Genomic DNA, 14,541 nt, shown 5'->3' on the forward strand with positions numbered 1-14,541 from the left:
CATTCAAAAACTTAAATCACACATTATAATACGCTTAGAGGAAAAACAATACCCAAAAGTCACTACCAAAATTAGTGATTTAGCAAAACTGTTCCCAACTAAGGTCTTCCCCAACTATGTTGTCTAAGAATTCATAAAATAGTTATAGGAAATTTTACAAGTAGAAGAAAAGATGGTATCATAAAATTCAGGGCAGAATTTTAAATAACAATTGTCAGTACCCTTCTGAGAAACAAGCAGTTCTGTTTCCAGTTGACAAATATACATTAAGCAAAAGTCAAGACAGACATCTATCTTCTGAAGCATGACAGAACCCAAAAAGTAGTAAATAACTATATCTTTTGTCTTCTTTGTATTAACTTCATAGTAATGGCTTTCTCACCTGTGTGTCTGTACAAAACACACATGTAGTGCCTAAGGAGGTCAGAAGAGGGCACTAGAACCTGGAAGTGGGGTAGGAAGGACTGGAGTTACAAATGGTTAGGAGCAGATGTGGATGCTACGATTCCTATCTGGGTCCTCGGGAAGAACAGCCAGTACTCTTAACCACTGACCCACCTCTCCAGCCTCAGGCTAAGTGTAAGCTTTCAGAATATATCAAATTCTTTGCACATGTAAGTCTAGCTGAAATGTTTAAATGGTTTAGGAACAACAGAATTCTTGGCCACACATGAGGAAGGTTTTCGATTTTTGCTAAATCCTACAGTCTGTGTTTAGCCTTCTTTAGGGACTAGATACCTAAGATGTGTAATTTTATGTGTATGACAAAGACAACTCACCTACACACTTCACAATAATTAATTAAAGCGAGAAAAGAAATGCACAGAAATAGCAAGTTCTAGACCCTAACAATTATTAAATCTAAACCACCCTAACTACCTGTCAAACCAAGGAACTAACAAGAATAAAGAAAGCAACCTAACCACACCCAATCACACCATCTGGCATTATAATGATTTTGGAATAAGAACCTAGAACGTTCTACTTTTTTAAAAAGAACATCTGCATTTGAATTTAGTTGTCAAAAGAAGATTCATTGAAATTATATAAAAATTAGTGAAGTTCTCTCTATTCCTTTAATCTCACTTTTATATTTAAAAAGGGATTCACTGGATCTGGGAGGCAAGTGACATTTTTTCTGGTTACATCCTGATAAACACATCTGGTTTCTACAACTATGCATTCACACAAATCAATAATAAAAACAAAGAGCACAGTCAGGCATGGCTACCATCAGCTATCACAGTACTCTTCTCAGACTGGTACCTAACACTCCTAAGTGCTCTATTTTATCTGTAGAAATGACAGCAAAGTCTATCAAGAGCGTCCCTGAACTCCACGTGCTACACTGACAGCATTTATCCAAATGAGCTCTCTAAGAACTCAATATAATCAATATCCTAGAATTTACTTGACTCCACCAAGATAAGCCATTTTACACACAACACAGCAGAGTGTCTCCTCTGTTCTTTCCCTTTTATTTTGGGTTTTTTTGCTATTGTTTGTTTTTGAGACATGATCCTTCTATGTAGCCCCAAATAGATTGTTTACCCAATCTAGCTGGGTAAACAAGCTGTTTTCCAACTCAGAGATCCGCCTGCCTCTGTCTCCTGAGTGCTGAGGTTAAAGGCATGCGCCACCATTCCCAGTTCCTTTATATTCTGAAACAAAGTAGATTATACTACTTCAGACATGCCATTGACAATGTCATCATCACTAAGTGACTATTTCAAAGATCCTTTTAAAACCCTGATTAACATTTCACCTTGAGGGACAGCTCTAGTAACATGTTTTGACTATCAAATCAGCAAAACCTCAAAACTCTAAATTAAGACAAGAGAAATCATTTCATGATGATAAAGCTTCTATCCTTCTATAATTCCGGTCATTCATTTTCTTTTTAATTAGAAACACACCCCAGTTTTTCAGATGTTTTCAGGTATATCCCTTCGTATGCCTGGCCGCTAACCCCAAGGTACACTGTTGCTGTGGCTGTGGCCTGGAGCCATCTTAGTCTGGGGCAGTTATATGGATCTAATGCTAACAAAAGTGCTTCTACAAATCTTAGTCCATCTTGTTATTGTTGTTGTTGTTAAAGATTTTAGAGCAAGGCACAGTGGTGTATGTCTTTAATCCCACCATTTGGGAGACAAAGGCAGGTGGATCTCTGTGATATGAGAGGCGAGGTCTACATGATGTGTTCTAAAACAGCCAAAGCTACATATATAAAGAGATCCTGTCTCAAAACCACCCCCTCCTCAATTTATTTATTTACTTATTTATATGTATGTATTTATGTGTGTGTGTGTCCTGAGCATCTGATCTGAAGCTGAAGGTTGTAAAGCACCCAGCATGGATGCTGGGAAACCACCTTGAGTCCTCCACAAGGACTGGCAAGTGCTCTCAAACATGAGGCCATCACTCATTCCACCCAATCACACACCTTCCTCCATACATCTGTCTCCCAGCTAGCTAGTGTCCTGCCAGTTTACACTCACTGTTCACTTCACACAATAGCGATCAACTGCTTGTCCTTTTCTTACACACCACTGTGTGGCGACATGCGGTCTCCCTCTGCTCCGAGTGTCAAGATGTCTCAGCTCCCTCTCCAGCACCACGTCTACTATACACTGCCATGCTCCCCACCACGATGATAATGGACTAAACGTCTGAAACGCTAAGCCAGCTCCAATTAAGTGTTGAGCCTTGTAAGAGTTGCCTTAGTCATGAGTCTCTTCACAGCAATAAAACCGTAACCAAAACAGAAGCTGGTACCAGAGAGTGGGGTACTGCTGTGATAGTCCTGACTATGCTTCCGTTGGAGGAATGTGGCCCTTGGGACTGTGGGTTAGGAAAACAGTAGAATGCTTTAAGTGGGGCTTAATGGGCCAGGAGGAACATGGTAGGAGACTAAGAACATGGAGGAGGGTGGTGCTGAGGATTCAGAGAATGTCAGCATGTGGCCTACAGACTGTTTTTGTGATATTCTGACCAAGAATGTGCCTACTTTTGGTTCCTGTCCAAAAGTTTGCCCAAGGCTAAATTGAAGAGTTTTGGATTGTGTTGGCAGAAAAAAAAAAAAATCTCAAAACAGGTTAGTAATGACTCTGTCCTGTGGTTATTAGTGTTCACTCTTATGAAAATCTGTAACAAAAAGAGCAAACTGAGAAGGAAAAATGTAAAATATACAAGTTGAGGAGGAAAGGGGCATCGGGAAGTAGAATGGAGCTCTGTGTTCACAGAGATAAAACAGATTAAAGACAATCCTGATGGCAGATAGACTAAAACGAGAGGTGAGCTCAGGGCAAGGCTGCACTCAGAGCTCCCCACCTGTGAAAAGGAATTAAAGAAAAGCTGAGGGCCAGGTACAGTGGCCTCTCCTCTAATCTCAGAAGGCAGAGGTTGGTGGGTCTCTAAGTTCAAGGCCAGCTTAGTCTACAAAGCGAGAGTCCCAGGGCAGCCAAGCTTACGTAGTAAACAGTATCACTGAAACCAGAAAGCTGATAAAGTTGTAATTAAAAAGGCGGCCATGTTCTACCCCAGCAAGCAGCAAAACTTAGCAGCTTTGGTCATGTAGTTCTGGCTCTAGAGTCAAAGAAAGAAGAAAGGAAGGAGTTATGGAATCTCCCTCCATGACTAAGGAAAGCTGCTGAGGCCCTGGTGTGTGGCAGGGGTGTTTCTTCTAGGTGGAGGCCTAGAGATGCCATTGTGTGAAGCCATCAAGGTGAAGCCTTAATTGCATCGGAAACCCCAAAATGTTGGAGATGCCAGAGCCATGGAATACCTGCCAAGGAGAACTGCTAACAGGGAGAGGAACCAGCACAATAGAAGTCTATTGCAGTCAACAAAGCTGAAAGGCGCTGGAAATCTGAGGAGTCTTTGACATCAGACATGGAGGTGCAGGGTTTGGAGTTTATCCATATGGTTTTTTGTCTTGCTTTGATCTAGTATTTCCTCACTGTGCTCCCTCCCCTACCTTTTGGAACAGTAATGTATATCCTGTACCATTATATGTTAGAAGTATGTGATCTGCTTTTGATTTTGATTTTACAGGGGACTAGTTAAGAGATTCCAGGAATCTCAGAAGAGACTTTGAACTTTTTAATGAGTTTGAGAGTGTTAGAAACTATGGGGACACTGAAGCAGAGACTATCTCTAAAGCTGTTGCTTGTGGAATCCATTACCCTGGCTGGGCTGTCTGCCCTATCTGGCCTCAGTGGGAGAGATTGGTCTAGCCCTGTAGAGACTTGATGTGCCAAGGTGGGAGATACTTGGGGGAGAGGGGTCACTCCACCCTCTCAGAAGAGAAGGGGATGGGTAAGGAACTGGGAGCGGGGGTCTGGAGGCATCAACCTGGATGTAAAGTGAGTTTAGGAAGGAAGGAAGGAAGGAAGGAAGGAAGGGAGGGAGGAAGGAAGGAAGGAAGGAAGGAAGGAAGGAAGGAAGGAAGGAAGGAAGGAAGGAGCGAGCAAACAAATGGAAGGAAAAACCTATGGGGACTTTTAGGTTGGACTGAATACATTTCTGCATTATGAGATGGCTACAAGCCTATGGGAGCCAGGGAGTGGAGTGTGGCAGTTTGAACAGAAATGGTCCCCAGAGACTGATGTGTTTGAGTATTTGACAAAAGGAGTTCCATTATTAGGTGTAGCCTTGTTGAAGCAGTGTGTCCCATGGGGTGGCTTTGAGGTCTTATATATTCAAGCCATGCCCAATGTGGCAAATAATCTTCTGCTGACTGCAGATCAAGATGGAGAACTCTTAGTTCCTTCTCTAGCACCACGTCTGCCTGCATGCTGCCATGTCATGACATGATAATAATGGACTCAACCTGAGACTGTAAGCCAGCCCTAATTAAATGTCTTTTTATAAGAGTTCCTGTGGACATGCTATCTCTTCACAGCAATAGAAACCCTAACTAAGACATCTTTTATCATTAGACAAGCTTTGAACAATGGAAACTTAAGCTCTATTTCTTCTAAAAAGATCTTTTTTACTGTGTGTGTCAAAGTTTTGAAACTAAAATATGAATAATTGGCTCTCTTTTTGGCTGGTGAGACTTCTTCCTTGGTGCTCTGAAACTTCCAGGCTCTTTCATGTAGGGAGGCAGCCTTGGCTTGCTGCTTCTGCCAACCCTTCTGAGCTATAGCAGCTCAGCCTGTTCTATGCACAGCTGTTAATGGACAAAGCACCATCCTTGTCTCTATTAACTTTGTAGTTACTGTCCTATGTGACTGACTCACACAAACATGCCAGTATTTACCGTCTGGTAGACTTGTAGAGAACAGAGCTTTTGCAAAACCATGCCTCTTACTTAGGCCAACTGAATCAGAACTTGTCTGTCAGACCAGGCTGTGCTTCTGAGTTGTAGTGTATCTCTGGACACCTCCATGGTACACTGTTTGCATTTACAAGGTCATGTTCAAGCTCTCAATGTGTCTCAAACTGCTCTGAACTTCAGAAGTACTAAGTCCTTTCCATGATGCCAGCACACTGCACTGTTACCTCTATGATAGAGTCTAGGTTTATGCAAACATTTGGATTTTAGGGAAAAGGTGTACACCTTAGGTCAGAACTACTTTTCTGTCCATCGTTGTATGTGTCACTTGCCTAAACAATGTATAATCACATGTAAAATATGCTTGTAGGTTATTTTAAATTCATGACTGATGGCACTTTTAGTGATTCAGGCCCAGTCTGGGTGGATATCTACCAGTGTTTCTCATACAGGTCACAAACAGGTTTTGTAAAACTAAACCTCAGTCTGTAACTTGACGTTCTATGATGTCTACAGTAGACTTCTGTTTCTTCCACATCTCTGGAACTCCTAACATCTTGAAATGACATGAGGACATTCATGCTGGGAATGCAGTTTAGAAGTGTTCCTACATCCTAGTTATGCATAAAATAAAGGCAATTCTTAACACTGACCAGATAGCCTTGGCTAAAGACTTTGCATTACATCTTTTATCTCAGTACACTTCAACCTCCTTTGGAGGAAATGGGAGTCATGGTACTTTCTTCATGAAAATTAAGTAAAAATATGCCTCTCCTATGTGTAATGAAGTCCCTGTCACATGGCATTAGGGATACATTTCTTTTAAAGATGAGCAATATTAATCTGCATAGACATCAGCATAATTGTCATTGCCTTCCTAGGCAAGTACAGCAGAAAAGAGAAAACATGAAGCTTAAGATGTAACTCCAAAATACACATGTGTCTTCTATCATGAAATTAATTTTTATACATCATTTGGTTACATTGTATACTATAAAGGTCTTTGAAAAGAATACTTTAGAAAAAACATGGTAGCTGGCAAAACAAAGATGAATAAATAGCTCCAAAGAATGAACACCACCCAAGTGTCTCACAGAATGCCCATTTGCAGAGCACAGGAACTGCAGGAGGCACGGACCTTCTGAGGCTGCTGCTGCTCCAGGAGCTGCTGCCGCAACTGCTCCAGGTTCTGCTGCTGCAGCTGTTCTGCTATCTGATGGAAGATGGAGTTGTTCACAGACTCAGAAACGTGAGAGCTAAATGAGAAACAAAGGGTGACACTGCATGTTAAGATGACAAAAGGTAACAGAGAGCAAGCAGTTAGAGAACATCACACACCCAAGGTGCTCTACTGCAGTGTTGTTCTCTTCTTAAAATATTAATACCCAAAATGGAATACTTTGAAGAATCAACACGTTAGAAGAGAAATACACTCAATAATGTTACAACAAAAAGGCATTATAGATGCTGTTACAGAACTGACATCATTGCCTCATGCTATACACATGAATATGCTATACACAGACATTAGTAACTTCTGTTAGGGTAATGTAAAACCGCAAAAAATTGTTTAAAAAGAGGTAAAAGTATGTAAACATTATCAATTTAATGACGCATGTTCAACCGTGAGATAGTGGAAATGTCCTCAGTGCCCATACACTTTATAGAGTTCTGCCCTTTAAAAAAGCATCATGTTATTGAGGGATGTAAACAGAAAACAGTTGTAGATGAAAGAGAAAATAATAATTTAACTACACTCTGGGAAAGTCACAGCTGAATATACCTGGAATCTGGGTGCTAGAAGGTAACACATAAGGAAAAAGAGGGTACCCTAAAATGAGCAAGTAGGGTGGTGTGAGTCCTTGAGTGTTGTCACCTGGAGCAGACAAACCTACAGGAAGAATGATATCTATCTTCAAATCTGACACACTGTCACGAAAGAAACTGGAGTCCATTTATTTTCCTTTCACTACACAGCGTTTGCATTACTGTCTAGAAGATGAAGGAACACAGTTCAACAGAATATGTGACACTCGAACAGTGCGCACACTCTTTCTCAGAAGATGGGCAGGCGCTGACTCTACCCTCAGGACTACTCACAACTCCCTTCTTACGCTGCTTAGCACCCTCATCCACATCACCTCAGACCGCTCTTCCACCTTCACTACTTAGAATCTAAAATACTATTTTTAAAATTCTGTCAGGCCTTTGTCAAAAGAATGTATTTTATTTTATGTATTCTTACATATTATCCTGGTATAGAAGATCTACTACCTCTGCTTGAGTGAGATCTCTCTCTCTCTCTCTCTCTCTCTCTCTCTCTCTCTCTCTCTCTCTCTCTCTCCCTCCCTCCCTCCCTCCCTCCCTCCCTCTCTCCCTCTCCTATTGGTCCTTACAAACCCACTCAGAAAACATAGGGTTCTGTACAGCCATTTAAGGGGAGAAAGTAACTGAATTAAATAAAAATACTAAGCCCATTCATTTAAATAAATGAAACCCATATAATTCTAGTCAATCATTCTAACTAGTTCAATATACTTCTCAGAAATTGGCATACTACTCTAGAAGTGGACTTTTGACAGGAGCATCTGTTCACCTATTACAAATAGTTTAAGCCAACAAAGATATGAAAAAATATCACAACTGGACTTACCAATGCTTATCAATTTCCTATAGGAACTTTGATATATCCCAACTATTAGCAAAGATCTGAAAAAGAATCCAAATAATCTAGGGAGCTATTAAGACAGCAAGTCTACCACCCTCCAGAATCCTGGTGCTTAGTCTGAAACAATACCCTAACTGATAAAAAAGCTCGCTCCAATTGTTAAGGCTGCTAACATTCCACCCAGTATTTAGAATAAGAGAAAAAGAAAACATAGGTACAAAGAAAATTGTAATTCTTACAGTTGAGGAGTAGGAATTTCCTTTTTGGATTCTTCACTATGCTCAGAATCTTCCCCAAAATCAAATCTATCCATCAACTTCTAAGGAAGGGGAGAAAGACAAATTAAAAAGTGCCTCCAATGTGCATATTACAAATGCTATCTGCAATGCGAAGTAAACGTTCTGTGCTGTTTTACATCACTCTGTACTAGAGTAGGCGTTCTGAGCGCGTGTTTAGAGCACTGTAACATACAGTAGTGCCCTTACACATTCACCAATCCAACTCTGTTCACTTGCACAGTCTGAAAATACTGCTGCAGTGATTTCAAGAGATATCTAAATCATGCAGTTTCACTTATTATTTTTTTCTATTTTCATTGTGCTTACTTTATTAAGCATTATCACAAGTATGTGTAAACATTTTTAGATGGTTTAGCTCTATCTCTGGTTTCAAGGCTCCTCTGGAGGTGCCGGAATCACCTGAGGACTAGAGACACCACAGCATCATCACAGAGCAGAGCCGATTTGGACAAGGCAGTAAGACTACTAAACCACAGCTTTGTTTTCTGTGTAGTGGCTATCGTGAAACTTGCTCTGTAGACTAGGCTGGCCTCGGACTCAGAGATTTCCACCTGTCATTACCTACCAAGTGCTGGGATTAAAAGCATGCACCATCATGCCTAGCTCAGAAAACTAAAATAAATAGAAAATGATGGATTATGGAACTGTAACTTAAAAACTATTCTAGGACCATAACAAATTGTTAACTAGTAAGAACTTCATAATAAAATGTGGTCTAGCTATTAGGAATAAATTAAGAACAACTGGTTAAATGGCCAAGTCATTATTCAAGAAACTAGGAGTGATTTTTCTATGAAAATAATTATAACAAAAAACATACACATGCTTATATATGCATATTTATACACACACAGCACTTGCAAGATACACTCCAGACAGACGCGCTCGTGCTCGCTCTTGCGCTCTCTCTCTCTCTCTCTCTCTCTCTCTCTCTCACACACACACACACAATCATTCATTAAACAGCTTCAATTTTAAAATCACTTTTTCCATAGTTAAGTCTACACATAAAATGTACAATGATGGTAACATATATTACAGAACACAGATTAGCACAATCAGCACTTGGGAGGCTGAGGCAGACAGATCAGGTATTAGTAGCATGCATGGACTACATATAAAAAGGTCCTATCAAACACAAATCTGTGATAAAACAATCTACACAGTAGAATCTATGAGATATTACATATTCTTCAGTTCATATATAACAACACGTCAGTAGTTTCAACCACTACCTTGTTGAAAGAGACTCCCTGGTCCAAGGGAGTAAGTGTGTTGGCTGCAGCAGCTGCAGCTGTAAGCTGTGCAGTGAGTGCCTGCAACTGAACCACAAGGCCAGCATCCAAAGCCTGAAGGATAGAAGGCTGGGGCTTCTGCTGCTGTATCTGTAAGGTCTGTATTAGTTGCTGAAGCTGGAAGGGAAAAAAACAATACCATAATTTTGGGTCAGTGCTAGGTCTTTTGGCTCAACATTTTTGACAAATTGTATCATCCTTTTTCTCTAAAAATGTTTGTATGTGTTTTATGTGGTTTGACTGAGAAATGCCCCAGTAGATGCCTATGTTTGAACATGTCATCCTCCTGATAATGGCACTACTGGGGAAGGTTATGAATGGTAGAGGGGCATTGGGGTGGGATGTATAGCCTGGCCAAGGACAGAAGTACATCACTGGAGGTCAGAGCCAGGCTTTGAGGACTTGCCACACTTCCGGTCCACAGTCTTGGCTTGGGTGTGCAGTTAAAAGTTGTGATATTTGGGGTTCCTGTGTGACAAAATGTAACCAGCCGGCTCTTTTGCTCTGATGCCTGCTGCCATGCTTCCCTTGCTACTATGGATTTTCTCCTTCTGGACATCAAAGCCTTTGTCCACAAGTCACTTTTAGTCATTGTGTTTTAAAACAGAAATGAAAACCACTGCAGAATATGGACAACCTGGAGACATATAAAGCTAATGTGCTTTGCTGGAACAATGGAGGCTGAACAGCTGGGCCTGAAAAAGCAGCCACTATGGAAATTGTCTGGGAAGTATTTCTTCAGAGTCAGTACGGAAGCTGTGGATAGCAGGGGACTGAGGCTGCACATCAGGTGGCACCACAATTTGCCCAATACTTTTTTCTACACAGTACTGGTTTTAAATGATTGAAGTCCCCCTCTTCCCCCAAAAAAAGGATTGAGAGTGGCGTTATAGAAGTCAGAGATTGCTTAGAGATTAAGAGCACTGGCTACCCTTCCAGAAGACCTGGGTTCAACTTCTAGCACACACAGTTCACAACCATCTGGAACTCTAATCCCAGGCAGCCAATACACTTTTCTAGCCTCTGAGATTACTAGGTAAGAATACGGTGCAGACATTTAGGCAAAAACACCCATACACATAAAACAAAGAGTGACACATAAAACAAAGAGTGGAGTGGCGCTGTGACAGGACCAGAGTCCCTGAAGAAGCCAGGAAGGCCATTAACAAAGGTGCAGCTTGAGTTGAAGTGGTGACCCTAGCATACTAGAGATGCCAGGGCTGTGGTTAAGTCCCCCAGGACAATGGCAGGTATGAGGTAGAGCTGCCCTTAGCCTACGAGACAAGCTATGTATGTGTAGTAAGTGGCAGAGTCAGAGAAATGTTACTGCTTGACCCTTTGGAGCCAGCCCAGTTCGTGAGTCAGATACTGAGCTTGTTTTTTACATTGTTGGGTATTAGTTTCAGCTCGATTTCACTGCCTGGTTCTTCCTTCTGGGAATAAGAAAGTATACTATGCATTTCAGAATTTGCCGGGGCCCATAATGAAGAGGCCTGTGGATTTTTTAAGAAATACTGGCCTCGAAGTGTTGAAATTTTTATTTTAAAGACTGGAATTTGTAATGCTGTAGTATATTTTATATTATGACTTAATGTAAGATTTAGGAAACCAACAAAAGAAAATTTATGGTTTAAAATGTTGTTATGTCAAAGTTAACAAGGGATGGAAAGTCACAGGAAACTTTAGATGTCAACTTGACACAAACCTAGTGTCACCTGGGGAGAGAGAACCTCAACATAACAACTCCCTCAATCAGACTAGCCTGTGACACTGTCTTAGCAGATCACTGAGGGTGGTACCTTCCCTAGGCAAGGGGACCTGGGATGTATAAGAAAGGTAGTGAGAATGTGAACCTGGGAACTCTGTAGTCTCTGCTAGCTCCAGGAAGCCTTGGCTTCCTTTAGTGATGGACTGTCTCAGACGTGTAGGCTGAAAGAAACCCTCTCCTCCTAAATGTCTTCGGTCAGTGTTTACTGCAGCAGGAGAGCAGATGAAGCAGGCAGCACCTAAGCCCCTGGAAAGGCTGGCTTACTTCTGGAAGGTCAAGAAATAGTCACACTGTAACTACAGAACACAATTCCTCACCAGTCTGATGCTTCCACTAAGCTTCTCATCCTTCTTCAGCTAATCCCACAAGGATAGCAGCTTTCCTATCAATCACAACTACTGACTGAGAGCCCATGAGAACCCTGAAAACAGGAGAGAAACCTGTTCAACAGGACATAGTCTGAGGCTCTGGAACAGACTCTGTAACTTCCTGTTCTGAATAGAACAGACTACAATTACAGCAACACCTATACCTGCTCTTCACCCATCTTTAACAAACAAAACAAAGCATGGAGCTGAAGACATGGCTCAGTGGCAGCACTTGCCACACTTGCAGACGACTCAGGTTTGACTCGCAGCACTCATGTCAGGCAGGTCCCAATCACCTGGAACCCCAGCTCCAGACAACCCATAGCTCGTTTCTGGCCTCCAGATATAAGCATAAATAAAGTAAAATCTTCGAAAATACAACAGAACAAAGGCACCTGTGCTGGCTGGGTTTTGTGTGTCAACTTGTCACAAGCTGAAGTTATCACAGAGAAAGGCGCCTCAGTGAGGAAATGTCTCCATGAGACCCAGTTGTAAGGCATCTTCTCAACTAGTGATCAAGGGGGGAGGACCCAGTCCATTGTGGGTGGAGCCATCCCTGGACTGGTGGTCCTGGGTCCTATAAGAAGGCAAGTTGAGCAAGCCAGAGGAAGCAAGCCAGTAAGCAACATCCCTCCATGGCCTCTGCATCAGCTCCTGCTTCCTGACCTGCTTGAGTTCCTGTCCTGACTTCCTTTGGTGATGAACAGCAATGTGGCAGTGTAAGCTGAATAAACCCTTTCCTCCCCAGCTTGCTCCTTGGTCATGATGTTTGTGCAAGAATAGAAACCCTGACTAAGACAGCACTTAAGAGAGCTGGTGAGGTATCTCTGTGGGTAAAGTCTGACTACCTGGGTTTACTCAACGCCCAGGAGCCACACCTCGTAGAGCACAGGAGGACAAGTAGAGTTGAGAACAATCTTTTTTTTTTTTTTTCTTTTTTTCGGAGCTGGGGACCGAACCCAGGGCCTTGTGCTTGCTAGGCAAGCTCTCTACCACTGAGCTAAATCCCCAACCCCGAGAACAATCATTTTAACATATCCGGTAAAGAGGATTTTACTGTTTACAACAACAACAACAAAAAGAGTAAATGACTGAGAGAGTAAATATGCCATTTACCCTAATCTAAATATCACAAATTACATATATGCCTTGAATATGTATTATTGCTTCATAAACAATTGCCTTGTTAATAAAACAATCTATTCAGTGCAATGTTTACAATTAGTAACTGTCAGCAAAGACCAGGAAAGTGAAAACGGCGAGCTACTATTAACAGTTAGCATTAGAAGGCACAAGCACCATTCAAGAGAGTAGTAAACAATCCATCTTAAAATAGCAGTAAGAGGAAACAAATCAGAGTCATGCAATTATCAAAACATTGCAATATTAGATCATATATTGTAATACCACTGGAACAGTGTCTATTATATTACTATAATATTGGATATTTATTATAGTAGAAAAAACATTATGAGCATGACCTTACCACTCAGGTCAACAATAAGACACACAACTCTTAGAATGGAGGAAGCAACATGAGAGAAAAGAGGGGAAACAGGCTGTCCTCCTTTAGACAGCTGAACCAGTCCTCTGACATTGCCATTTCCCAAGGGCCCTGTTCAAAGCACCCCAGCAGTAACTTCTCTAAAGTGACTTTATTCTACTGGTTCCTGCTACAGTGACCACAGGAAGCACCCTGTTTTATCAGTGGGATAGTAATGCCACCTAATAATGGTTGGCATATGCTATGTGCTACCTCAGTACTCTCATATAGAAAACCTTACGAGAGAACATTTATGACAAGATAATGTCCACGAAGGAATACTGAGTAAACACCATGTAAGTGTTTCTTCCAAGCACAGTACTCCCATGTTAACAGGAAAGGACAACACAACATGAAGGGTACACTATGGAATCACACATCAGGAACCTTGACACAACGTAGGGACTCACCTGTTGACCTTGAGGACTTTGTAGGATCTGAGCAACAGCTGCCAGTGTGTCTGTGTTTGTTATCTGCGATACCCATGGATCAGGTAGGCCTTGAACCACATTGGCTGGAGTAACAGGTGTCACAGGTGTTCCTTTTAGAAAAGACATCACATGCACCAAAGAAGGAAGCAAGCAAACGATACTTAAAAAGGTTCCAAGATTTATTCAGTTAATATATAAAACATGAGCAGATAGTACACTTTCACTTTATTGACTCCATCTTGAAAACCACTAACAGCCTTCTACAGACAGAAAGGAAACTCTCCACTCCAAGCCCCATGGGATTTGTCCACACTTGTCTTAAACTAAGCTACCACTTCGATGAAACCTGTCAGCAAAGGTTTACTATAGAAAATTCTTTAACAGGGAGAAATAACAAAAATACAATCTTTCCTGGTAAAATCTGTGAGATTCTATAAGATAAAACCATTTTTGTTCAAAACTCTTGTTTATACATATGTAAATTTGTAGACAGGTGAACAAGAACTACATACAAAAAGTTAGTGAATGCTGGGTTCAGTCAGTAAAAACTAAAAATATATAAAATGTTCCAAATGATAAAAATTTTTAGATAATTACATTAAAGCAATCTTGGCTTTACTAAGCCATTTTTGGGTTCTTAAAAATTACATTCCCCAAATTTCCTGTAAACAAATTAAGTTACATATATAGGTTTAAGGAGTTACAGACAACCTAAATCAGGAAACCTTTCACTGAGAGCTGGGGCTGTGGCTCAGTGGAAGAGGGCTTGCCCAGCACAGGCAAAGCCCCGAGTTCAATTCCTGATAGTGCTAAACAAAACAAAATGGATGGTTATATATATACATTTTCCAAAACGTTTCTGGTGATTAAAAAAAAGAAATAAAATCAATC

The 14,541-nt window shown here is 41.1% G+C and overlaps 1 protein-coding gene across 5 annotated transcripts in view; it reads right to left on the reverse strand.

Annotated features, from left to right (window-relative positions):
* Positions 1 to 14,541, reverse strand: part of Scaf8 (SR-related CTD associated factor 8) — a 128,832-nt gene that overhangs the window by 72,927 nt on the left and 41,364 nt on the right. For 4 of the 5 annotated variants that reach the window (XM_032894760.1, XM_032894765.1, XM_032894764.1 and 1 more), the window contains 4 exons: positions 13,630 to 13,760; positions 9,481 to 9,657; positions 8,186 to 8,265; positions 6,417 to 6,534 (listed from right to left, as the gene is read on the reverse strand). In XM_032894760.1, the coding sequence (XP_032750651.1) occupies positions 6,417 to 6,534; positions 8,186 to 8,265; positions 9,481 to 9,657; positions 13,630 to 13,760 (506 nt within the window). The remainder of the gene's footprint in view (positions 1 to 6,416; positions 6,535 to 8,185; positions 8,266 to 9,480; positions 9,658 to 13,629; positions 13,761 to 14,541) is intronic. The other variant, XM_032894762.1, reaches the window with a different exon arrangement.

Source organism: Rattus rattus, chromosome 2 (assembly GCF_011064425.1).
Source record: "Rattus rattus isolate New Zealand chromosome 2, Rrattus_CSIRO_v1, whole genome shotgun sequence".
Classification (NCBI taxonomy): domain Eukaryota; kingdom Metazoa; phylum Chordata; class Mammalia; order Rodentia; family Muridae; genus Rattus; species Rattus rattus.